At 37.4% G+C, this 26,840-nt stretch overlaps 1 protein-coding gene across 9 annotated transcripts in view; it reads left to right on the top strand.

Moving 5' to 3' along the window:
• Positions 1 to 26,840, top strand: part of APC (APC regulator of WNT signaling pathway) — a 133,687-nt gene that overhangs the window by 92,841 nt on the left and 14,006 nt on the right. For 4 of the 9 annotated variants that reach the window (XM_004761316.3, XM_004761318.3, XM_004761317.3 and 1 more), the window contains 8 exons: positions 819 to 923; positions 13,342 to 13,440; positions 16,051 to 16,429; positions 18,344 to 18,439; positions 19,739 to 19,792; positions 23,424 to 23,563; positions 24,757 to 24,834; positions 25,123 to 25,239. In XM_004761316.3, the coding sequence (XP_004761373.2) occupies positions 819 to 923; positions 13,342 to 13,440; positions 16,051 to 16,429; positions 18,344 to 18,439; positions 19,739 to 19,792; positions 23,424 to 23,563; positions 24,757 to 24,834; positions 25,123 to 25,239 (1,068 nt within the window). The remainder of the gene's footprint in view (positions 1 to 818; positions 924 to 13,341; positions 13,441 to 16,050; positions 16,430 to 18,343; positions 18,440 to 19,738; positions 19,793 to 23,423; positions 23,564 to 24,756; positions 24,835 to 25,122; positions 25,240 to 26,840) is intronic. The other 5 variants (XM_045087134.1, XM_004761324.3, XM_004761320.3 and 2 more) reach the window with 3 other exon arrangements.

Below are 26,840 nucleotides of genomic sequence, written 5' to 3'. Positions count from 1 at the left end.
ATGTTTAAGGAAATTATAGTACAAGCCATTTTGTAATATAATTATCCATTATTAAATACAGCAAGTTTTTAAAAATATAATTTTTATTTTTGAGTATCATTTTCCTAGAGCCAGCAAGCACATTTGTGCTTCTAATAAAAGATAATGGAAAAATTATTTTACTTCTTTGATTCTGCAGTGGTGTTTTCACAGAGTGATTGCTTTATCCTGGATATAACCTATCCTGAGATGACTGCTTTTACTGGATATAATCTGTCATTTTCATTTCATATAATAGATGGTGGTTACATTAGAAAATGTTTTTGGTTTTATTCATATCAGAATCTAAGAGCTTACTGATTTCATGACTTTTTTTTATTAGCAGCAGAAGATATATGTGTGTGTGTGTGTGTGTGTGTGTGTGTGTGTATAAATACACAGAATGTATTTGTAAGCTTAGGTAATAGTTTAACTGTTATATTTGCAGCTCCATTAAATGCCAGAACCATGTGACCTTGAAGAAGAGACATTTGTTCTAGTTGGGTTATATCCCCTGATAGTGATGTGAGCACAGCTGGTGGAGGATGGTGTTTCTGTGAGTCTCAGAAAATCCTTTGTCTTGTGCGGCTCTAATGCTCAAGGGACACACTTCACTTTCCTCTTGCTGCAATAGTCATGAAACCATGCTGGAGGTTATGAAGTATAAAGTACAGTTCCATGCTTTTGTAAACCTGTATAATTGATGCATTTAAAGCTCTAATAAAGGAAAGAAAAAAAGCTGTGGGGTAAGAGAGCATTCACCATTTTTGTATGTAATGATGTTAACTCCCTATTAACAGAGGTCATCTCAGAACAAGCATGAAGCTGGCTCACATGAAGCTGAGCGGCAGAATGAAGGTCAAGGAGTGGCAGAAATCAACATGGCAACTTCTGGTAGTGGTCAGGTAAATTATTTTATTTTATTGTTTTTCCTTTAAATTAGCTATGTAAATATTTTTTAAAGGAATGTGGAGTGAGAGTGTCCTCAGAATGATCTGTAAATCTTACTGATACCTCCAGAAGAATTCAGTGCCAAAATGCTCTGTCATTTTTCTTTATTATATCTAACAATAATGCTTTCAAAATTTCTAGGTATATTTTATAGCTCTAAATTGTGTATTTCTGTTTTAGTCTAAAATGATTCGCATTGGGGGAGGAGGTTTTTTGTTTTTTGTTTTTTTTGAAAAATAAATGCTAAACTGCATTTTGGTTATATATGATTTGACCTAGTTATTATTGCTTGCATCGAACAGATTTGCTCTCTCTCTCTAAGGTGTTGTTTGCAAAGACATTTATGTGTTTTTAAAAGTGATAAGGAATTTGTTATAATTCTTGTTTTCTGTTGTACTTCAAGTTTACATAAATCTAGAAATCCAAGTTTTATAATTGGAAAAAAATGCTACTAATGCTGCTAAAAAGAGATGTAGCCTAGTCATGTTAAACCATTATCACATCATTTTTAGCAAAATTGTGGAAGTCAACTTGATTTTTTTTTTAATATAGCACTGTTCTCTTGTTATTCAGCCATTAATTTTCTATTACAGTTTTAACAGAATGCATCATAATATGACAGAATTTTGTTTGGGGTATTTGGTCATCTCCACATTTTTTTCAATGAATATTTTTGTGTTATAAATGGGTGTTGTTTTAAAACAGAATTGCACAAAGTTTTTAAAGATAATTTCCCCACTCTTGATATAGAATATTCCTGCAGTGTCTGTAGGTTATTTTTGATTAAAATTTGAAGTTTAAAATGTCTTATATTTTAGGGGCGCCTGGGTGGCTCAGTTCGTTAAGTGTCTGTCTTCGGCTCAGGTCATGATCCCAGAATCCTGAAATCAAGTCCAGTTCAGCAGGGAGCCTGCTTCTCCTTCTCCCTCTGCCTACTTGTGCTCTTTCTTTCTCTCTGTTAAATAAATAAATAAAGTCTTTTTAAAAAAAAGAAAAGAAAAGAAAAAAAGAAAGATTGGGGCACCCAGGTGGCTTAGTCATTTAAGCGTCTGCCTTTGGCTTGGGTTGTGATATTAGGGTCCTGAGATCGAGTCCAGGATCAGGCCCTGGCAGGGAGCTTACTTCTCCCTCTGCCTGCTGCTCCCCCTGCTTGTGCTCTTTCTCTCTCTCTGACAAATAAACAAAATCGTTAAAAATATATTAAAAAATTGTTTTAAAGATTTTGTAAATGTCTCATTTAAGTATTTAAATTCATTTTACAGGGGGGCACCTGGGTGGCTCAGTGGGTTAAAGCTTCTGCCTTTGGCTCCGGTCATGATCCCAGGATCCTGGGATCGAGCCCCGCATCGGGCTCTCTGCTCAGCTGGGAACCTGCATCCTCCTCTCTTGACAGAACAAACTGTTTGTTTAGGATTAGACCGACTATTACTGCTTTGGGTCATAGTCCTGTTATTACGTGTTTTAAAGTCTCACCTATCTAGTAAGCTGGCTGTCCATTTAAAAAATAATAATTGAATTCTTATCACATTTTTTACATTGGAATTAATTCTAAGATTGGATTTAATGTCAAAATGAAAGCTATTAAAAATATAAAAAGAGTGGGCACTTTGGGTGGCTCAGTTGGTTAAGTGACTGCCTTCGGCTCAGAGCATGATCCTGGAGTCCCTGGATCAAGTCCCATGTCTGACTCCCTGCTTGGCAGGGAGTCTACTTCTCCCACTGACTTCGCTCCTCTCATGCTCTCTCTCTCACTCTCTCTCCCTTTCAAATAAATAACGAAAATCTATTAAAAATACAAATATAAAGAGGTGCTAGGTGGCTCAGTGGGTTTATAAGCCTCTGCCTTCTGCTTGGGTCATGATCTCAGGGTCCTGAAATCGAGCCCTGCATTGGGCTCTCTGCTTTGCGGGGATCCTGCTTCCCCCTCTATCTCTGCCTGCCTCTCTGCCTACTTGTGATCCCTCTCTCTCTTTCAAATAAACAAAATCTTTCAAAAAAATACATACATAAAAAATTCTTAAAATGTGGGTAGAATTTTTATAATCATGAATGGTAAACTTAAAAAAAAATTAGTAGCTCTTACATAAAAATGTAAAACTTAAGTACACCCTAAAATCATGGCAAGGTTACAAGACAAATATTAAGATCTCATTATTTACAAATATTTATAATAAGGAAAAAGTTGCATTTCCAGATACATGAAGAGTATGAATTAACTAAAAATCATTAAAACATAAACAAATGACATGACAAGAACAGGAACTAAAAGGAAAAATAAAATGACTTTTAAACATATGTAAAGGTAATAATTTTGTTAGTAATGATTTGTAAATATAGACTATAGCCAAAATGAGGTGTTTTGTTGGCATTTTTTTTTTTTTTGGATGCCAAGGGGTAAGCAGAGATCAGTAACACTCAGTAATGGTAGGTTGCCAGGCATTCTTATCTTCTACTTTTAGTTGTATGAAATGGAACAACCTTTCTGCAGAGGAACTTTATGATAAGTATCTAAATTTATACCTGTACCTGTCCTGTGGCTCATCATGCAATATCTAAGATTTTATGCTATGAGGTAATAGGTGAAGGGTGTTCAGACATGTTTGAAGAGATTCATTGTATTATTTGTAATAGCAAAAATTAGAAATAATTTGAATGAACATTAATCAGTAATTGGTTAAATTATTAGTCATTTGAGTGGGATAAGTGGTTAAGTGGCTCTGGGGTCAGCAGACCCAGGATTAAACCTTGTCCCCTGCTAACTAGTTAAGAAACTAATCTTGGACAAGTTTAAACTCTGAGCTTTCGTGTTTATTCTTTAGCAAAATAAGATGGTATAGTTGTGGGAACTAAATGCAGTACGCACTTAGTACAGTTCTTGGTGTATAGTAGATACTCATTAAACATAATAGCTTATTGTTATTACTAGCTAATAATAATTATTTCTTAGGTTGATAAATATTATGTGCTAGATGCTATATTTGACTCTGGAGATAGAGAATTAAAGAGGGAAGATGGTCCCAAGCCTCACAGAATCTGCATGGTACATTCATACAAATGTTAGAAATGATAAATTATATCTCTGCTTATATAGAGATCTAACTTTTATTTCAGCCTTGCCTTTTCTAGTATATTTTTCATACTATAATCAGAGTGATCCTTCCAAGACACCATTATCACTTACTTGTTTAAACTTTTCAGTGACAACCCCACTTGCCCATAGAATACAATCTAGATTCTCTATTGCCCGCTTTTTCAGCATTATCTCTGATGATTTGCCGCCATTTCTCCATACTCCTTAAACTTCAGTTTCTTCAGATGTGCACTGCCTGGAACTCTGCTTTGTTTCACTTCACTTGTATGTGTTCTACCCATCCTTCCCCTTAAGTTTAAATGGCACTTCTTCTAGGACATTCTCCTTTTTCCTACCTCCCTAGAACTGATAAAGTGCTCTCAGGTACTCTGTATTTCTGTTCTCATAGGATTTAGCACACTTTATTGTAGGTTTAATTGTCTGTCTTCCTTTTAAAATCCTTAAGCTGGGGGCACCTGGGTGGCTCAGTTGGTTAAGCGTCCGACTCTTGATCTCAGCTCACATCTTGATCTTGGTGGGAGTTCAAGCCCCACGTTGAACTCCACACTGGGCATGGAGCCTACTTTTAAAAAAATCCTTTAAGCTGAACTATATTGCCATTGCTCACCATTGTGCCCCAAACAACTAGCATAGTAAGTGTTTAAATGCTTGCTGAATATTAATAAATGCTATTGACTTAGAAAAATAATCATAACTTTTTTTTCTTTAAAAAAGCAAATATTCTTTTATATTACACATATGTGTACATGCATAGAGAAATGTCTGGAGAATGTTGTTCAGAATGTTGCCAATGATATCTCCAAATTTGAAGATTTATGTTGTTTTACTTTCATATTAACATTTTTATGTATTGTTTGAATTTTTTATAATGAGTATGAGATCTTTGAAAAATAGTGAATCAAAGGCAAATATTCATTCATTCTGCAAATGGTCAATTTGGTAGTTCTGTAGATTCAGTGGTAAATATGACACACACTTTCATTTGGTGATATTAGCAATACACCTTTGCCACCAAATCGGTATTTGTATGACACTAATACTACTAATGCCATTTATTTGGTTACTTTTAGTCACTGTTTAAAACAGTACTATAGCTGCTCCAAATTCTGATGTAGCCAAGTGATATATACCTGTGGGACTGTGATTCAATTAGCCAAGATTCCTTTAAACTATCTTAATAGGCTCTATACACATGATAACCTCTTCGGATTTGTTCATTTGTTTTATTATATTATTTGCTCCAGAAATAAAAGCGTTTGACAATAAATGAAAATGAAAATCAGTCTCTGACTTTCTTAGGCTCTAAGTAATGTGATCCGGCAAATCTCCTATCCTGGTGCATTTGCCATTACCACTGCATGCAAATTATTGTAAATCCTTTCTCACCTGGTTTTCTCCCCCCACCCACTCTGCCAGAATGGTCTTTGCAAAGAGTAAGTCACCCTCTTTAAAACCCTTTATTGGCTTCCCTTGGTTCTTAGAATAAGATAACCCTGTATTATGACCTGTATGACCTGGCTCCTGCCTAACTCGTCAGCTTTACGTCATGCTTTGCGCTCACTGCTATAGCCACCTGGCCTTTCAGTTCCTCATATTTATTGGGTCTCCTTTTTCCACAGCCTGTGCATAACCTCTACCCTTTCTTTTTTTTTTTAAGATTTTGTTTGTTTATTTGACAGACAGAGACCACAAGTAGGCAGAGAGGCAGGCAGGGGGAAGGTGGAGCAGACTCCCTGCTGAGCAGAGAGCCCGATGTGGGGCTCGATCCCAGGACCCTGGGATCATGACCTGAGCCGGAGGCAGAGGCTTTAACCCACTGAGCCACGCAGGTGCCCCTCTATACCCCTTCTTTTCAGTGTTCTTCTCATTCCATTTCACTCCATTAACATCAGTTCATATGTCTTTGCACTAAGCATGACTTTCTCAAGGGGCTTGAACAGTTCAAATCCCATTGTTAAAGGCTGTCCTAGAACATTCTTCTCTTTTGAAGACTATCAGATTTTCAGTTTTACATTGATTTGTGTGATTATTTGATTAATACTGATTTCCCCCACTAGACTCTAAGCTCCAGAAGGGCAGAGATTTTATCTAGTTTTGTCCATTTTTATATTCTCACAGTCCCTGCCTGGTAAATAGTGGTAATAGTAAATATATATTGGTGGGAGGGAAGATCTGGCGTCCCTTCTAGAAATAATGTTTTTCTTGATCTGTGATTAATCTCCGCTTGAAGTTAAATGGAAAGAGAAAGCCTGAAGTAAATTATACAGGTCAGATCCCTGCTTGCTTAGCATATAACTATGTGTGTAATTCATTTATTAATTGTTTCTCAGCTTTTCTATTTAAAGTTTAGAACCAGACCTCCAGTGATAGCCAGTAGTAGTGATGAAATTCAGCCAAGAGTGGGAAAGAAATGAAATGATGAGAGAATGCTTTGCTGCTAATAAGCATTTTAAGACTTTCTACTATGGAAATGTACATATGTATGCAAATACATACAAAGGCAAATAAAACAACATAGTAATCCACATGTACCCTAGTCCACTTTGCCCTCCCATTTTATTTTTGAAGAAGATCCGACATCATTTCTTTTATAAATATTTCACTAACTATTTGGTGGGGTGGGTGTGGGGGTGCCTGGCTGGCTCAGCTGGCAGAACATCCAACTCTTGATCTCAGGATTGTTAAGTTCAAGCCCCACATTGGGTTTCGTGCTTACTTTTATAAAAAGGACCACGAGGGTATAACTACACTCTCATTATTATACTCCCAAAGGAATAAACAGTAACAGCACTGATACCTAGTCAGTATTCAGATCTGCAGTTGTTTCATAAATGTCATAATTTTTCATAGTTTATTTGACTCTTTCTAGGTAAAGTTCATGCTTTGGGATTAGTTAATAAGTCTCCAAAATTTTTTTGTTTTGTTTTTTTAAAGATTTCACCTATTTATTTGACACAAACACACATAGAGAGAGAGCAGGGAATCACAAGCAAGGGGAGGAGGAGGAAGAATCAGGTTCCCCGCCGAGGAGGGAGCCTGATGCGGGAATTGATCCCACGACCCTGGGATCATGACCTGAGCTAAGGGCAGACTCTGAACCGACTGAGCCACCCAGGCACTCCTCCAAAATTTCATTTAATCTTTTAATAAAGTTCCTTTTTTGTCTGGATGTTTTTCTGGATGTTTTTGTTGAAGAACCAAAGTTATTTGTTTTATACAGTTTTGCATAGTCTGGATTTTGCTAATAACATCTCCATGGTATGTAGTTTGACATCATTCTCTGTCCTCTATATTTCCTGTAACTTGGTATGTGGATCTAGAGATGTGAGCAGCTTTGGATTTTCATTTCTTGTTTTTTTGTTTTATTGTTTTTGCAAGTCTTTTGAGAATAGCATTGTGTTCTTCTGGTCTTCAGTCAGGAAGTACATAATGTTTGGTTGTCTTTTTGTGATATTAATCGTAACTGATACCTTATGCCCAGCTTCCTTAATTCATTAGGGGATACGAAATTAGCTGGGAAGCTTCTATAAGGAGGAATTCTTGTGTACTATTTGATTATATTTCCACGTACAATTTATATAGGAGGAAAAGGGGGTAAATGCTTGCTTCTTACTCCCCTCAGGCCAGGTTTCACAGTGACTTGGAGACTCTTGCTAGTTGTGAAACTCTGGAGTCACTTTCTAAAGTGAGTAAGATAGAAGAGAGAAGAGGGGTTCCGACCCAGGAGGAAACTGACTGTATCCCAGTTCTGCTAAGTGCAGCCATCAGGCATATACCTTCTAGTGAACTTTTGAGTGCCTGTCTCTATTGGCAGTGGCTATTTAAGGGTGAATAAAGGAAAAGCAGAAAATAAAGAGATGCTTGATTCTAAGACATAGTGATTAAAAGAAACTATAGTTACTTGGAAGGGTTCCCTCCAACCATTCATCTTATCTCCACCTCTGTGTTCCCCATCCCAATTTTCACTTTACTGTTCACCTTTTCCCCTACTCCTTTCCTCTGAAAGATAATATAAAATGCATTCATCAGTGTTCAGCATCTGTTTACTAAGCATCTGCATTATGCCAAGACTGTTCTCAACCCCAGGATATGGGAGTGAGCTAGGTACATGATACCTCTTCCTTAAGAAACTTACAATCTAAAAGTAAGACAGATGAGCAGTTTCCACGAAGTGTGTATTATGAGAGTATTATGAGAGGGCAAGTACATAGTGTTACAGGAACACTTTGAAGCACTTAACTCGTGTTAGGATGATGTTGGTCCTAGAGAAGGTTATAAATTAATTTATTTGACACCTCACAAATGATTCAGTAAATTAGGTACCATATCTAGATGAAAGATGATGATGGCCTTAGGAACAATTGATAGATTTGAGAGAGTCAGTCAGTAAATATCTCAGTATCTGAGAATATTTAGGAAATAGCAACCTCAGACACAAGGTTTGGTGTTGGATATGACAGATAAGGGGAAAGAAGTCAAGAATGACTTCCAGTTTTTTGTCATAGGCAGGTAGGAGGATAGTGATACAATTCAGTGTTAACTCTCAGGGAAGAGGCTTGTGGAGGAAAATAATCTAGTTTGAAAATGTTAAAATTAAGGTTAACTTTGAAGGTGTTAAATATGAGACATTGAAATAGAAGTGTCAGGTAGGCTGTTAGATATTTGAGTTTGGAATTGAAGGAAAGGGTGATGAATGTGATAACTCAAGGTATGGAAGATTTTTATATCCCCCATGATTATAAGAGTGAGAAGATGCAGACCTGGGCTAACATCCTAAAGCAAGGGAATCACATTGTTCCAAAAAAAGAGGAAACCGTTAACATTATTCACCATTCACCATGAGAACTAAAAAATCTGCATTGGGTTTTACCAAAAAAAATTCATTGTTGATTTTAGCAAGAGCAATTTCATTGGCTTTCTTCCCTGCTGTATTATATTGAAGTGACTTGAGGCTTAAATGCAAGGTTAAAAAGCAGAAAAGATAAGGGTGCCTGGCGGACTTAGTAGAGTGTGCGACTCTTGGTCTCAGGGTTGTGAGTTTGAGCCCCAAACGGGATGTAGAGAGGACTTAAAAAATAAAGTAGAAGAGAGTAATTCTAGCTAACTCAAAAGCTATTAACCAATGCAGGATACAGATTCAAGAGAAAATTTGCAGATTGTTTTAATTTTTTAAGATAGAAGAAATGAGTATGCTTGAACAGCAATGGGAAGGAATGAGTAGAGGGAAAGGATCCAGAGCACACATAAAGGGATGCCAGGCCATGGATAGAATAGGTGTCTCTGATTCAGCAGCAGAAGGTGGAGATGGGTATGGTGGCAGGTTATTTTGTTGGTTTGGTAGCAAACCATGGAATAACCGTGAAGTAAAGCTTGAGAGAGAATCAGTGGAAGTGATATACTGCAAGAAATTCAAGCTGGAATATGTAGAGAGATCCACACACTTGCTATTCCAGTCATTTCAAAGCAGCTTTCTTGGGGAGGGTTAAAGAAGATTGCTGGAAGACTAGGCTATCAGGATAACTAAATGTGTTATCAAGCGGTGGTGCATTTGGGGGTAATGAAATAGTCCAGGAGAGAATCATTGATGTCAGTGGCTAAAATGGAGTAGAGGAGAAAACTGAGGGGCCAAGGTTTTGAATGGGGGATGTGCGTGGGTGTTGAAGTTACCGAGAATGGTGCAGTAGTAAAAGTGGAAGGAAGTCAGTGACCCTGTACCAAAGTAACAATTGGGTACAGTGATTAGGAGGTCAGGTATTATGACAGCACTGGGAAAAGGGGAAAAGGTGATTATAACAAAGAGATTTGGATATTACAGGGTTTCAAAATGATTTAAAGAGTGAGGAAAACACAGACTTATGCTGCCTCCTGACTCTGCGAAGTACATGGCTCGCAGGAGACAAGGCAGCAGGGAGAAGGGATTTCCCATGAGAGCCAGGTTTCGGGTAAGGCCACAGGAGTAACATGAGCAGTAAGTGAAAAGTTGATAATTCATGCAGCATGGAATCTGGATTCCCCAAGGAAGGGTGGATAGGAAAGAAAACAGGAGGAAAATGAGCTCACACACTTTAGGACTGAGAGTTAAGAACATCCCCCACCCCACCAACGCGTTTTCTTTCCTATCCACCTTTCCTTGGGAAATCCACATTCTGTGCTCTTGTATCTTTGGAAAGTGAACAAGGCCAATTTCAGAGATATGCAACATGACTGCTTTAATAGGTCTTGAGTTTGTGAGAGAGTTAATCACACTCAGTGTCTTCAGAATTTGCTCATGAGTTAGGTAGAAAACACTTCTTAGGAAGTTACCATTTCTTGTGAGTTATCATTTCTCTAAGTCCTTCTAAAGGATGTTGCCACAGGTCTAGCCATAACAAAAGGGCCCAGGAAAGATTCTCAAGGCCCAAGTGCTATATATAGGTCGTGTGAGTACAGGAGTGTTTTCTTGGTATTCCTTACAATAAATGCATCTGAGTTTCTAGCTAGATAGATGGGGAGAAGTGTTCCAAAATCAAGGAGTTGATTTCTTTCAGTACAGGAAGATAATAAGATTGAAGCTTAAAGATAGTTTAATGTCTACACTGAAATAAATGTCAAGAACACGTTTTATTGTAGGAAATAGGTTTTCTCTTGTTTCATAATTTAGCCCCTGTTTCTCTTTTGTTTCGGAGAGTGTGTTAGTTATCTTTTGCTACTTAACAAGTATAGCAGCTTAAAACACCAAACATTTATTATTGTTTCTGTAGGTCAGGAATCTTGCTGCAGCCTAGTTGAGTGCCTCTGATTCAGGGTCTCTCATAAGGCTATAGTCATAGTGTTGGCTGGGACGACAGTCATTTTAAGACTTGACTAGGAGAAGGTGTGCTTCTGAGCTCATCCACATGGCTGTTGGCAGACCTCACGTCGTCACTGACTGTTGGCCAGAGAAATCAGTTCCTTGCCACCTGGGCCAGGCTATAGAGCAGTTCACAACATAGCAGCTAGCTTCTCTCAGAGAAAACAAGAGAGAATACCCATGGTGGAAGCCATGGTCTTTATAACCTTATCTTGGAGGTGACTTAATCACCTCTGCAGCATTCTTTTCATTGGAATCCAGTCCCTAAATCTAGCCCATATTCAACATGAGGGGATTACATTACATAAGGGCATGACAGCCAGGATCACTGAGGTTGCCTTACAGCCTACAAATGTAGGCTCAAGGAATCCTCAAGGAAAGAATGTTTGCTTCACCTCCCGTAGACCAAGAAAGGCCCCTTACCTGAGTTTACTTAAAAAGAAAACCTTGACTATCTTGTACCCTGAATCTTGGTTCCTCAAACCCATCCTCCTTATTACAACCGGAATAAGCTCTTTATGTCTAAATTTATTTATGGTTTTGTCCCCCCTTAATGCCCCCACCACCACACACCATATTCTTTCTTACCTTTGCTTATTAATGCTTCTGCCTCATTGGGTTGCCCTGTGGCTAATGCACAAAGGAAATTACATGGTGTGCTGGTTCCACAATTTAGGGATATGGGGTACATTCAGAGATTGTGACTTATGCCAACTCATTTTACCCTCTGGAGTGGAGGTGAACAATTCACAATCCTCAAACTTGTTTTTCCCATCGTGGGAAAAGCACCCCTTTGCCACACCCCCTTTTCCAATTAGTGAGATCATCTATATGTGAAAGAACCAGTAAAGGTGTCCTCTGCCCAGATATTCTTTCAGATTTTACTACTAGCTCCTCTTTCATTCAGAACAAATATTTTGTGGATGTCTGCTACACTTAGTACTAAGAATACAACAATGAACAGAATAAAGTTTCTGCCCTCAAAGAGTTTATATTCTAGCTTTTTCTTTTGAAAGATTAAGAGCTGTAACAGGATACCTGCCACTATTGCTTTCTAATTAGATATTATTCTTATAATCATTATTCTTAACCCTTAATGAACGGGCTTTAGCTGTAGCCAATATTTTGATAGGTCCCACATATTTATTTGTAGCCTATACTCCTGTTCAGAGTTGGATTGTGTGTTTTCAGATTCCCATTGAGCATTTTTACTATATGTTTAATATATATATAGAATGGTGATATCAGGTCCCACACTGAAACCCATTATCTCTTCCTGGGTTTCATGTATTAACACTGCCTGCACTATCTGCCTATTTATCCAAGCTCAGCACCTCCACGTTGTCCTTGGTTCCCAGCATCTCCTTATTCACATCTTGTCAGTTAGCTAACCAATTGACTCTGTCCTCTAAATACAGGGTATCCTCAACTCCCTACACTCACTTCCTTACTTTGTGCCCTCATGACCACTCAACTATTGAAAGTACTCTTCCTGATTTCCCACCTGTGATCTCTCTATCCTGTCTTTTATACTCTTTTAAAGATGTAATTCTGGGGGTGCCTGGTTGGCTAAGTCAGAAGAGCATGCAGCTCTTGATCTCAGTCAGAGTCATGAGTTCAAGCCCCATGTTGGGTATAGAGATCACAAAATAAAACTTAAAAAATAAGTAAGGATATAATTCTCGTTGTGCTGACCTCCTGCCGAAAGTCTAGTGGCTCTATAACATCCACAGCTTGACTCATGACTCCTGAGACACTTAATAACTTAACCCAACCTTTATCTCATACCGTACACCTTGTGTTCTGTCCACATTGAACAAATACTCCATATTTATACCTTTATACAGACTTGGGATTTGTCTTCTACCCCAGAATTCAAGGCCTACCTTTAATGTTACTTATTTTATGCAGCCTTTAATAGTTCCTTATAGCAAGTCGTTTTTCTTCCTGTTTTCCTTCAATATCTTATTATTTTTTCCCCTTGGTATTTTATACATTTTTCTACTGTGGTCCTTATCATATTACATTGCAACTATTTATTTTTTCATGGCTTTTTCTAATTAAGTTTTAAGCAGTCCTCTCTGTGCTGTGAGTTCCTGGAGAACATGGACTGTAACAAATTCTAAGTTAGTTTTGTGGTAATTTAGAGCATTTCATCAATTAATAAAGCTTTTTATCAATAAATTTATCTTTAACTGAATGTGGTTTCATGTCTTTTGATCTGTGAAAAAATACCACTTTTAGAATTTCTTCAGTGTGTAGGTATTTCCACACTGTATTTAACTGTCTTTTGCAACAAATCTTTTCTTCAGTTTTTCTCTAAAATCTAAAATCATCTTGAGCCATTAAAATGTCCGCACTTTTCATGCTGTATTTAGCTATTTACCCTAAAGACAGTTCATTTGGTATCTATAATCTAAATTAGACTCTTCATAATTTGCTTAATTTCTAGGGTTCAACCACACGAATGGATCATGAAACAGCCAGTGTTTTGAGTTCTAGTAGCACACACTCTGCTCCTCGAAGGTTGACAAGTCACCTGGGAACCAAGGTAACAGAAGATTGTAAACTCTGGCCACTAATACTGAGAGTGCTTTGCTAAAACATTCTTTTTTTTTTTTTTTTTTTTTTTAAAGATTTTATTCATTTATTTGACAGAGAGAGATCACAAGTAGGCAGAGAGGCAGGCAGAGAGAGAGAGGAGGAAACAGGCTCCCTGCTGAGCAGAGAGCCCGATGCGGGGCTCGATCCCAGGACCCTGAGAACATGACCTGAGCCGAAGGCAGCGGCTTAACCCACTGAGCCACCCAGGCGCCCCTTTGCTAAAACATTCTTCATTCATCTTTTAAATTCAGCTAGAGAATTCTGGTTCCATCACTACAGTCTCTTAAAGAAAAATCTTTATACAAAAGAGCCCTAAAGAAAAATGAGGATTATAAAAAGTGCCAATTTAGCTAATTTTTTATTCTTTCATAGCCTTATCACCCACTTCTCTACAAGTATCCTAAGCTCCAGCCACTCTGGCTTACTTACTTGCTGCTTCCCAAGCACTCCCTGGGATTTTCTGCCTCCCTGCCTTGTCTGCAGTGGCACCACCTCCCCTTTCTACCTCACCGCAAAATGGCTGTCAGAATGTGAATCAGCCCTTGGCACTCTGCTTGGGCTTTACTTCTTTACAAAACATTTTCTGATTCCCAGTGTCCTCTCATCTCTCCCATGAGGTCTGCCTGCCCTCTTTAGGTCACTGCAATTTGCATGAAATTCTCTTTGGGAATAGGGACTTTTTTTTTTTTAATCTTTTGCAGCATCTAGCACAAGAGCCTGCACATGAGTGTTTAATAAATTTATTTAAATGGATGGAAGTTACTGAAATGGAATGTTACCCAGTGCTGATAAGTGAGTTTTCCTAGTCTGTCGAATTTTAGCAAATATTTTAGGACTTGAGAAAGGTGTGTTTAAAAAGAAAATAATTATTTTATTATTGTTTTAAAATCAGAGTCTTTAATACTATATTGACAAAGAGGATATTCTAATATTACTAAACAGTATATTTTTAGTTAAATCTTAAATAATTCCATTAACTGTTTTCACAGCATATTCTACCTGTTCTTTCTTTACTTTAACAGTATAATGGATCTTATGAAAAGCATTACTGAAATAACTAATGTGATTTAAGAAATGAATTTAGAATAATCAATGATACTGTTAATATGAGACTTAATCCTTTAAATAACTCACAATAGCTGCTAATTAGGACCTCTGATGTGCCAATAACTGTGCTAGAAGTTGTGTGTACATTTTCTCTGGTCATCTCAAAAACACTGTATTCTTGTCCCTCTTTTTTAAAAGAGAAAACTGAAGCAAAAAAAGTTTCAGGCAGCTGTTGCATATTTAAATTGGACTTCAACCCCAGGTCTGTCCAACATCAACGTGTAGTTCTTACTATAAAGAAAATCTAATATTCACCAGTATTGTTGCATGAAAACTGCCAGCTAGAATTCATTACCTTTTGAAGTGACTTATGAATGATAACATTAAGACCTTACTATATTTTTGAATGCCAGCTACTATCCTATACATGTATTATTTCATTTAATCTTCACAGAGCAAACCTTGTTAAGTAAATTTCTCCATTTTGCAACTGAGAAAACTGGGGCTTAGAGAAATCAAATAACGTGTCACACAGTTCATTCATAAGTGGTGGAGCCAGAATTTGAAAGCCCAATTTACCCACAGTTCTGTACTACCTTCCCAAAACATTAATGTCTAAGAGAAGTGTGTATTTTTTAAGAGTTTCTCAGACTCAAAATTGTTGACTGGATAATTCTTTATTGTACGACGTTTAGCAGTATCCCTGGTCTTTACCTAGTAGATGCCCATAGCACTTCCTCTCACAGTTGTGGCCACCAGAAGTGTCCTGGGAGGGCCAAAATCACCACTAAGAACCACTGATTTATAGAGATAATACATTCTTTATATAATAGCCTCCACTTTTATATAATAGCCTCTGGCTTTGAAATGAGGCTAATTACAGTCCAGGATAACTGGGTACTGTTTCCAGTTTCTAATCTGCTTCTGAGTAAACCTTTAGAACTTCTTGTCCGAGAGTAACTGATGCTTACTGCATGCTTTAGAAAAAGGAAATTGATTAAGAGTCCTTGAACTCCCTGTGTGATAATGGCATTCTTTTTATGACATTCTTCTTTTTATATGTTTAAGGGAGAAATCATGCACTTTTAACAATATTATAATCTGGTAAGGGTTAGTGATTGTCAAGAACTGGTACTCAGTACATAATAATTGTTGAAAAGTGTTTTCTATTTATTGATTATAGTTGTAAATTAAAAGAAGTAAAATTTTTAAATTGTGTAAAATATTTACATAATCACATTCCTCATTGTGTGTGTGTGTGTGTGTGTGTGTGAGAAATCAATTGCCATTCACTATAATCGGCTGATCCAGACAAACAGCAATTTAAGTGTGTGAGAACCTACCTTCTTTTTCAACACTGTATGCCACCATTACTTCATCCTAGAAAGGGGTTTTGAGTTTTGTTTTTCTTTTTAATGGCTTACAATAAGTATCCCATTCATCACATCATTGGTATTAGCGTTTGGATATTAAAGTCATAATTTTGTTTCTAAACTCATTTGGCCCACAGGTGGAAATGGTGTATTCATTGTTGTCAATGCTTGGTACTCATGATAAGGATGATATGTCGCGAACTTTGCTAGCTATGTCTAGCTCCCAAGACAGCTGTATATCCATGCGACAGTCTGGATGTCTTCCTCTCCTCATCCAGCTTTTACATGGCAATGACAAAGACTCTGTGTTGTTGGGAAATTCCCGGGGCAGTAAAGAGGCTCGGGCCAGGGCCAGTGCAGCACTTCACAACATCATTCACTCACAGCCTGATGACAAGAGAGGCAGGCGTGAAATCCGAGTCCTTCATCTTTTGGAACAGATACGAGCTTACTGTGAAACCTGTTGGGAGTGGCAGGAAGCCCATGAACAAGGCATGGACCAGGACAAAAATCCAAGTATGTTCCCTATAGTGCATGTTACCAAAGCAAATGTAAACCTTTTTTAAATGAAAACTTTTTTAGTTAGTATGTTGTCTTTATGAGTAGGAATGGGAAATTTATAGTAGCCATCTACACCGCTAACATAGTTTAAAACTTAAGTCTGTATTTTTCTAGAAAAAAAAAATAGCAAAGGAAAACACTACATGCAGTACTATGCAACCAAAAAAGAATGAGGTCAAGAGAGATTTATAGTCATGGTATAGTAGATTTAGAAAGAACTTGAGCAATTATGTTTCCATTTCTTCCATTTTATAGATGAAGCTCAAGAAAGTGAGCTTTAACTGTTAGGGACCAGGCTATTATATTAACATTTGCACAACACTCTAGTCAGTGAATACAGAGCTGTGTCACATCTGTTATGTTATTTGAGCCTCACAACAAACTCCTAAAGTAGGAAGGGAAGGTATTATAATCTCCATTTTACAGATGAAAAAACTGAGGTTCAGAGATGCTAAGAGATTTGCTTGTTAGACTCTTAGCTAGTAAGTGGTAGAGCCAGGAACAGAGGCCAGATCTTCTGACTGTCAACCCAGTCCTCTTCCCGCTGCACCTTCCTGCTTCAGGCAATGGGTCCCAGTTGCTGGGGGTGATCAGCCATCCAGCTCTTTGCTGAGGGAGAAACACTGGGCTACCAACCCCTCTCCATCAGGAGCAGGGAAGTTAAGAATTGGGACCCTTGGGGACATAATTTACTTCATTCCTGTAGCAAGAACCAAAAGCAGTAAGTATATAAGGTAAGACCTTCCTTTTACCTGATAAGAAAACACACACACTCACACACAGAGGAGAGGGGAGAGTTGTATTAACCTGTTGATTTAAGGGGCAGGAGAAGGGCTGATGGTGACAACACCTTCTATGAAGCTCTAGCAGATTTTTTTTTTTTTTAAAGATTTTATTTAATTATTTATTTGACACAGAGAGAGAGATCACAAATAGGCAGAGAGGCAGGCAAAGGGAGAAGCAGGCTCCCCGCTGAGCAGAGCCCGATGTGGAACTCTATCCTAAGACCCTGAGATCATGACCTGAGCTGAAGGCAGGACCTTAACCCATTGATCCATCCAGGTGCCCCTCTAGCTTAGATATAAAGGTGAATTTATTTAAAATTTTCAAATTCTCAAGAATAAGAAAATAGCAGAAATTGTCCTTTATATCTTTTTGTCCTAAGGGTGAAGAAAACTACTAAGATACCTTACTGAGAAAACAATGTCTTTCTGGATTTTTTTCCTGTGGTATCCACAATTACATAACTGGTATTTTTTTATCTTGATAACAGTTCTCAAATGCTTAAATAAAATAAATGAATATTACTTTTGAAAAATAGACTTTTTAAATTTTTATTTCAAATAATGACCTTTGAAACTGTACACGGTATTAAATGTGGAGGTACATTTCCTTGGACACCTCTTCTTTAGATTCTTGTTTACTGTCTGTCTCTATGGTAAGCTTTCTCCACAGGTTTGTGCTAGATTTCTTTACTAAATTTGTACACAAATAAGTGCTTTTAACCCACACTCGTGACAGTAGTTTAAATAGAAATCATAACAAAATGGTTTTATATCAAAGTGTTTTTATTCTTTTACATAGTCATTATAATTTTAAATTATTATTTGAGTTATAGTATAAACCTGCAAGGAATTGATTCTGACAGAGTTAGTTAAAAGCATATAAGTAGTAGACATTTTTCTGGAACCAAGAGAAGCCCTTTTCTCATATTTTCTTTTCCATGTTGGTAGTATTTATTTGTTGATCTACTAAACTACTAAGCATTAGGGAAATATTAGTGACCCCTGATTTTTTTTTTAAGTATAATAAACATTGTTGCTTCTGAAAAAACAAAGCATTATGGTTTATGTCAATTTTATTTTCCAGTGCCAGCTCCTGTTGAACATCAGATCTGTCCTGCTGTGTGTGTTTTAATGAAACTTTCATTTGATGAAGAACATAGACATGCAATGAATGAACTTGGTAAGACAAAAATGTTTCTTAATGCCATAGAAGAGTACTGAAGATTTTTCGTCATCGTTGAATTGGGCATAAGGCCACTAATTTCTGTTACCACCTGTTTCTCCTTGTAGCAAATCATTATGCTCTGGTTTCCAGAGAAGAAAAAGTTCTTAATGATAGAAACTGCTACCTTGTATAAAGTAACTTGGCTTTTCAAACTCTTAGCCAGCAATTAGAAAAATTACTAAGTGGGCCACTCCTTGCCCCTGTTTCCACAGTAGACTCTATGTGATGGTTGATGGGAGGGTAATTTAAATTATTTTGAAATGTGGAGCTTTGTGATTTTTCTTGAACTCAGTCACTTCTGATGGACACCAGAAGGAATTATTATTAAGATTCTCATTTCTCTTCATGGTTATCAGTACTTACTGGATTTTCATGATAAGCGGCATGGTATCTTTGAAACTAGTTAATGAAGAAAAGATTTTGCTGTAACTTAAGTTAGAAATATTCCACTAATTTTTGGAAGTATTACTCTTTTATGTATGTGTTTTCACACACTCTAAGCCTTTTATGACCTGCATTTTTGTGCACTCCATTTGTCATGTAACGGTTTTTCTTTGATTTCTAGGTTCATTTTGCGTATGTTGTATTTATAATTGCATCATGCTGAGCCATCTCATGTGAACTGGATCTGTTTAGTTGTACCACAAGCAAGAACCATACACTGAGTTTCCATCTTAGTGTGGCTGTGCCCTTGCTTTTTGTGCTGTTTATTTTACATTACATCCCAGCCCCCACTTTGTATTCCTACCACCCTCATCATTGTCATTCATCATTTATCTGAAAAGTCACAAAATCATGAGACTCTTAAACACAGAGAACCTGCACGGCCAACAATGAGTGTTGTCTCCTTCAGAGTCATCACTTTGGGGGACTGTGTACTTTGTGATCTCAGGCCTGACCTCCAGCCATGCTTTTCTTCCCATAGGCCCTTGCAGTTGGCCCATCTGATTCTCTTTTCTTCCCCCACCTCCCAGCCTCCAGTGGAACTGAGTGTGATCTTATGAGTTATCCCCTCCTCAGTAGACCCAGCATTTGTGAAAATTTTATGTTTGGTTGTTTTTTAATGCTAGTAATAATGGGAAGCAGATAAAAATCTTGAATAAACAAGAAAACGAATCCAATTTTAAACTACTGCAAAGGTTTTTCTGTAAATAGACCTGTGTTCCAATGAACTGTAGACTAGGACTGACATATTAATCATCTGAATTTCAAAGTGAAACCTAGACTCAGTATTTGTTCCTCTTCCTTCTTCAGGTAGGAAGGCTACCCGGGGCATTTCATCACAGGAGCTAGGGCAGGGGCTTTCAGGTGAGGAGCAGGATGGGGCCTCTGGGGGTGTGACTGTTGGGAACAGAGCTACAGGGGATTCCTTTCTTCTCATTCCTAGCCTCTAAATTTGCACAAAGCAAAAGAAAAATCAAGGTTTGTGGATTATGGGGAGATGGAGTAAGGAAGCACAAAGTATCTGGCAGTGAGGGATAAGGAGGAATAAAGTCCCAAACGGATGAAGGGAAATTCCTAAACCTAGTCAGCTGGGACTATCATTTGTACATACAAGAGGATTCTACAACTTTTCAAGGTCATTTAGGTGTACCTGTTAGAACTACAGGTTGTAGGCTGTTCTCTCAGGGGTGTATACATTGATTAAGTCCCAGCTCTGTCCCAGAAACTGTACCTTGAAAAATGGTGAAGATACGGTTCTGACTTTCAAGGAACTCATGATTTATTTGTATTAGTATTTCCAAACTAGATCATAATAATCACAGAGATACTTGTCAAACCATATAGATTGTCTAGCCTTGTAGCACACAGGTTTAGTATAGCAGAATCTCCAGAGGGGTACCTAGGAATCATTTAATTAGTGGCCCAGGTGATTCTTATGATCAGTAAATTTTGTGAAACAATATATAGAATATTTATATTGGGCCCCTAATGTTTATTTTAGAATGATAATGGTGACTATCTAACCCAAGTAAAAGGAAAATAATATACTCTTTAAAAAACTAAGTGTCATCTTTCTGTTATCTTTTTTATATACATAAGTTTAAATTAAGGGTTCTGTTGAAACCATTGGTCCTCTACTAGCTTTAAGGTTATGAAATCCCACATTGGATAATATCTGGTCCATGCGGACCACTTTTTTTAAACATAGACACTGAGCAAAATGTGAAAGAATATGCTTATCTTTGCATTACCTTGAGACAGGCTAACTTTTCTAAGGGCAACCTTTTTTTTTTTTTTTCTATCAGTCATGAATTCACATCATATTTTTGTGAATCCATTTGTAGTTTTGACACAGATTTTATTTGTTGCCTTAAAATTTACAGAAAGTCTTCTTTATTTGTCTAAAGTCATTAAAAGCTTTCTTTTATCTGAATCCTAAATTTTATCGAACGTTCTTTTTTCTTCATGCTTTTATTGATATAGACCATATCCTTCTTTAATCTTTGTTTTCAGAATCAAGTCCTGAGTGTTTTAGTTTTTCTGTTGGAAAAAAGGTCTTTCTTTTAGTGCTTTCTTGAGACCTTCTTTATTAAATCATTTCACCTTTCTTAAGAAAGTGTCACAGATATTACCATGCCACTCAGGCACAAAGCATAGGATGTTTGTTTTGGCATCAATAGCCTGCTCTGTAATGCTCAACATCTTGGTGATCTTACCAGTATACAGGGCCATGGTCTTTAGGTCATTGGTCATTCCCAAGTCAGTTTCCTGAGTCAGAACCTCAATTCTTTTACTGGCTGCTTCTCTTCTACTCAAGTATTAAACATTGGGAATTCCTCAAAGCTCTGTCCTAGGTTTTCTTCATCTCTCTCTAAACAATATCCTCCAATCTGTGCTTCCATTACAATGTTTTGCCAATTTACATCTTAATCCACTTTGCCACTCCTGAGTTTTAGACACATTATCAAACTCCTCATCTGACATCTTCACTTAGATGGTTTTTCAGACATTTTTAACTCAACTGCCCCAACTGAACTGGTTATCTCCTTCAGCCCCACATCCTTTTCTCTTCCAAGATTCTTTTTCTCAGAAAATGGCATGACAGTCAGCCCAGTTCCTCAGGCCAGAATCTCGGAAGACATCCCATAACCCTACCCTAATTAAAGCCCCATATACTTTAATTCTGCTTCTTAAATTTATCTCTAATCACTGCTCTCCTTTCCATCCCCAGTTTGGGCCACTATCATCTCTCCTCCTCTGCAGGAAGTACAGTACTTACTTGGCTCCCCACTTCCAGTTATCCATTCTGCATCCTACAGGTCACAGGAATCTATTTAGAATGTACATTAAATTATTCCTTGCCCTGTTGGAAAGCCTGAGTGTGATATATAAAGTCTTGCATGATACAGCCTCTACCCATTTCGTAGCCTAATCTTGAGACCTTCCCCTTATTGCTGTGTATTTCAGGGTCAGGGGCTCTTGCACATACTGTTTCATCTGCCTAAAATGTTTTTCTATTATTCTTGCCCCACCCGTTTTAGATACTCATCCTTTAAGTCTTTCTTAACCTAAACATTATTTCCTCAGCCTTTTTCTTGATACTCTCAATCTAGGTGAAGTCACCTGTTACCTCTCCCTGTGCTTCTGCACTGTTATGCCTAAATTAGTTGTTTAGGGTCTGCTTTTGCTCTAATGTATAAGCTCCTTAAAGATAGTCACTGTATTGTGTTCAGTGGCTATGTATTTTTCCATTATCCTGGGTAGATGGAAAAAAAATACTCCTAAGTATGGTTTGGGTTTTCCTTAACCAAATTAATTTTCATTTACCTACATTCAAACTCATCTCATTGCTGCTAGTCATAAAGATTTGCACCAGTCTTCATACAGTTAATTCTTCTGAGTTGGAATTCTTTAGCCAAGTTAAAACTTTGTTTTATGTATTTGCAGTCTTCTCTACATACTGACCCTTCTAGATGATTTACAAAAATACCAAACATACAGGTCCTCTTCTAAATTGATAACCTGACTGTTTAGACTAAGAATTTCCAAAAATCACCTGTTTATGTTTATCTTCCTTTTTTCTGTCTAAGCCACTTCTCTGTGACAAAACAATATCCCCAGTCCCATGATGATTAATATTAATGATGAATATTTTGAACAGCATCCATATGCATTTTTATTTTTATTCACTTGCTCACCATTTTGCTTTACTTGTTTTTGTTTTTGGATTTTTTGTTCTGTTTTGTTACTACCCTTTCCTTTCTGTCTTTCCCTTTCCTTTTCCTTCATTTTTCTCCTTGTCTTCTCAGTGTTGACCACTGTGGGCATTGTCAGGCATACCCAGTGGTGAGAATCAAGGGGAAGGAAAATACTAAATCCTAGCATAGTTGGTATTTGACATTTGTGAGTACCAAAGAAAAGTAAGAATTTTTAAAAAATATATACATAATAAGTGGTTTTATAGAACTTAGTAATAAATTGAACAGATAATTTTTTTATAAGAAACTAATCTTTGCTTCATGCACAGTTTCATTTAAAAGTCTCAGGATTCCTAAGGCTAATTATTTGGCAAATAAAAAAAATTAATTAGGCCACAGTGTATAACATTGAAGAATGTTTGTAAAGTTGTAGTAATAAAAATAAGTTACCTTTTTCTGCCTTCATGAAGGAAGACCTAGTGTTAGAACATAGCCTTCTTCATCAATGACATGATATAGTATACATGCGGTAAATAAGACTATAATGCCCACTTCACTCAGTAAGGCAAGGGTCTGGAGGGTGGAGAAAACTGGCAGAAAATGAGTCATTATCAGCTGTACTTTGAGTATTACATAGAAGTTCTTTGTAACAATTTTTGTAACTTGTGATCTAGAGGTGTATTCAAACTATATATTCTCCTTCTTTGAGATGTTTTCCTAATAAGTAATTTTTAAACTTGGTGCCACTTGTTTTATTTTAGATTATTGTCTTTTTCCTCTTGCCCTTTTTAAATTAGGGGGACTACAGGCCATTGCAGAATTATTGCAAGTGGACTGTGAAATGTATGGGCTAACTAATGACCACTACAGTATTACATTAAGACGGTATGCTGGAATGGCTTTGACAAACTTGACTTTTGGAGATGTGGCCAACAAGGTATGTTTTATAAAAAGATCTACTTCTTAAGATATCACTGGTATGAGTTAGTTTCATACAAACTACTTTTCACTGATTTCCTTTTTTCACTCTCCTCATTAAACACTGATTTAAAAAAAAACAAAACAAAAAAAAAACTGAACTTCACACACCAGTGCATAGTTTTACTCGTTAGGCTGTCTTATGCCTAAACAAAGGCAAAAGATAGAAGACAGTAGTGGGTTTATGTAATTGCATTTAAAATGCTATTCCCAGGAATAAGAGTAAAGGTCTAAAAATTCCGATGACAGATGTGAGTGTTATACATATATCGCTTCTGGGCAAGGAAGAGACTTTACTTTAAAACCCTTTGCTTGGGGCACCTGGGTGGCTCAGTGGGTTAATAAGCCTCTGCCTTCAGCTCAGGTCATGATCTCCAGGGTCCTGGGAACAAGCCCCGAGTCTGGCTCTCTGCTCAGCGGGGAGCCTGCTTCCTCCTCTCTCTCTCTCTGCCTGCCTCTCTACGTACTTGTGATCTCTGTCTGTCAAATAAATAAATAAAATCTTTTTAAATAAATAAATAAAACCCATTGCTTATCATTTTTTTTTAAGATTTTATTTATTTATTTGAGAGGGGAGAAGGTCAGAGGGAGAAGCAGACTCCCCATGGAGCTGGGAGCCTGATGTGGGACTTGATCCCGGGACCCCAAGATCATGACCTGAGCCTAAGACAATCGCCCAACCAACTGAGCCACCCAGGAACCCCTGCTTATCATTTCTTATCACTTACTCTTTTTATTATTCCAGTTTACTAGGAGAGGAATAGATCACAAAAAACTTCCTTTCTAGGGGGCACCTGGGTGGCTCAGTGGGTTAAGCCGCTGCCTTCAGCTCAGGTCATGATCTCAGGGTCCTGGGTTCGAGTCCCGCATCAGGCTCTCTGCTCGGCAGAAGCAGAGAGCCTGCTTCCTCCTCTTTCTCTCTGCCTGCCTCTCTGCCTACTTGTGATCTCTCTCTGTCATATAAATAAATAAAATCTTTAAAAAAAATAAAAACTTCCTTTCTATAATCTGGCTCTGGGGCTTCTATGGGTAAAATATTAGGATGATTAAAATGAGACAGCTAAAACTGGATTTGAAATTTATTAGTCCAAAATAAAGCACAGCTTCATGTTGCCTTGTTATTGACCCTCTGTTCCGTTTCTAATTTTACAGGCTACCCTCTGCTCTATGAAAGGCTGCATGAGAGCGCTTGTGGCCCAACTAAAATCTGAAAGTGAAGACTTACAGCAGGTACTAGTTAGAATTTCAAGAGTTTTTCTTGGATATTAGTGGGTTAATATCCTAATTTGGATTAATTTAAACTGTGGTTCAGTATTTAGTGTCTCATGTTTCAATTGTGGTTACATTAAAACCAGAATAAAGGAAAATAATTATATTGTAGGAATCCTTTTGGCACTGTATTAGCATTTAGGAGGAATTTCTTTACCAGTAGGTTTCTACTCTTAACCGCTAGCATTAAAAACAAAATAACTAAATTATTTTATATTCAAGTCATTCTAAAATTAATTTCATTTGCAGGTTATTGCAAGTGTTTTGAGGAATTTGTCTTGGCGAGCAGATGTAAATAGTAAAAAGACATTGCGTGAAGTTGGAAGTGTAAAAGCATTGATGGAATGTGCTCTAGAAGTTAAAAAGGTACCTTTGAAAACATTTAATATTCTAATTTGGATTTCATTTTTTGTTACTTTTTTGCTACCTTTTCCCACCCTTGAGATTCCCTATCTTTTTTTTTTTTAAAACAGCATGCTTAATTTTGTATTTTTTTGGACGGATTTCACCATTTGAGATATAAAGCTAGCATAAGACTAAAAATGTAGAATAGCAAAAGGGGAGAGAAGCCACCCAAATTTGGGTCAGCTAGAAAGGCACATCTTTGGAATTGAGGGAAAAAATTGTTCAGAGCTGAAGGTCGGTCCTGGGTTTTAACAAAAATCTCCTAAAAGCTAATGCCAGAATCAGTTTATGGAAAAACTCCAAAATTGCACATGAGGCAGGAGAAATGGGCAGGACAGAAGGACATGGGCTGTGGGGACAGCTGGCTGGGCTGGAGGCCATGGCTCAGGCCCTGGATCTGGAAGTAGGAGGCTGGAGGAAGTGTAGAAGCCAAGTTGAGTGCATTCACCCAAAGCCTTGCTTCCATTCGGTCCCGAGGATGTGGCTGCTTTCCTCAGACAAAGAATTTTACTTAATTTCTGACCTGCTTATCTCACCAGTTCTTAGTCTTAGACTACTCCAAAGTTGGAAAGTATTAAGATGGAAAAAAATTGTACAAAGCGGGCTAGGTTAAGTCGGGTTTTTTCAGATTTGACACTATTGGCATCTTGGACCAGATAATTGTTTCAAGGGACTGACCTGTGCTTTGTAGGATGTTTAGCAGCATTTTTGGCCTTTGCCCACTAGATAAATATACTTACCCTCCATCATGACCATCAAAAATGTCTCCAGTATTACTAGAGGTGCCCCAAAGGGGCGAAGGGAGAAAATCACCCCCAGTGGAGAATCACTGTGTATGTGGGGTCATTGTTACCTCTGTGCTCTCCAGAGTCCTCAGTGTTGATAGTCACTGTATCAAGAGGTGATCAGATCCAAGGGTAAGGAATGCCTCAAATAATAATTTGTTTACAAAAGGAAATAGCACCACGTGGCATACCTACTTCAGAAACTAAGCTAATTTTTTAAAAAAAAGCTTGAAATTTGGGAGGGACTAAGCAGGTCTTCTTAGCTATTCTGGGCGTCCTTTCACCCAGCAAGTACCGCTAGACCTACAGCCTACATTTTTTTCCTTCAAAATTTCCTTTTTAGAGAAGGCAAAGAATTTTTGGTTTTTATTTGTTTATGTATTTTTGTGAAATTATTTTATACCTGGAAACCCCAAGAAAATCCACTGAAAAATAATGAGAAACAAGAAAAGTATTCAACTAAAAAATGGTTATAATTATAATATCCAAATATACCTAGGATCTGCACAAAAATACCTTCAAAACATTCATGAATCAGCAGAACACTTGTATTTCTTACAGGTAAGAAGATAGATAAAAGGCTCATAAGCGCTTGAAAAGATACTCAACATCATTAGTCATGACGGAAATACAAATTAAAACTACAGTGAGATACCATTACATATATTGGTTAAAATATAAAAAGATTAACCAAGTGTTGTCGAGGATGTTAAACAACTGGAATTCTCAGGCACTGCTGGTGGAAATGTAAGATGGTATATCACCTTGAAGAACATT

Source organism: Mustela putorius, unplaced genomic scaffold (genome assembly GCF_011764305.1).
Source record: "Mustela putorius furo isolate JIRA1106 unplaced genomic scaffold, ASM1176430v1.1 tig00001059_pilon_pilon_pilon, whole genome shotgun sequence".
NCBI classification, from domain to species: Eukaryota; Metazoa; Chordata; class Mammalia; order Carnivora; family Mustelidae; genus Mustela; species Mustela putorius.
The sequence above is the reverse complement of the archived record's forward strand: the minus strand, read 5'-3'. Positions and strand labels throughout refer to the sequence as shown.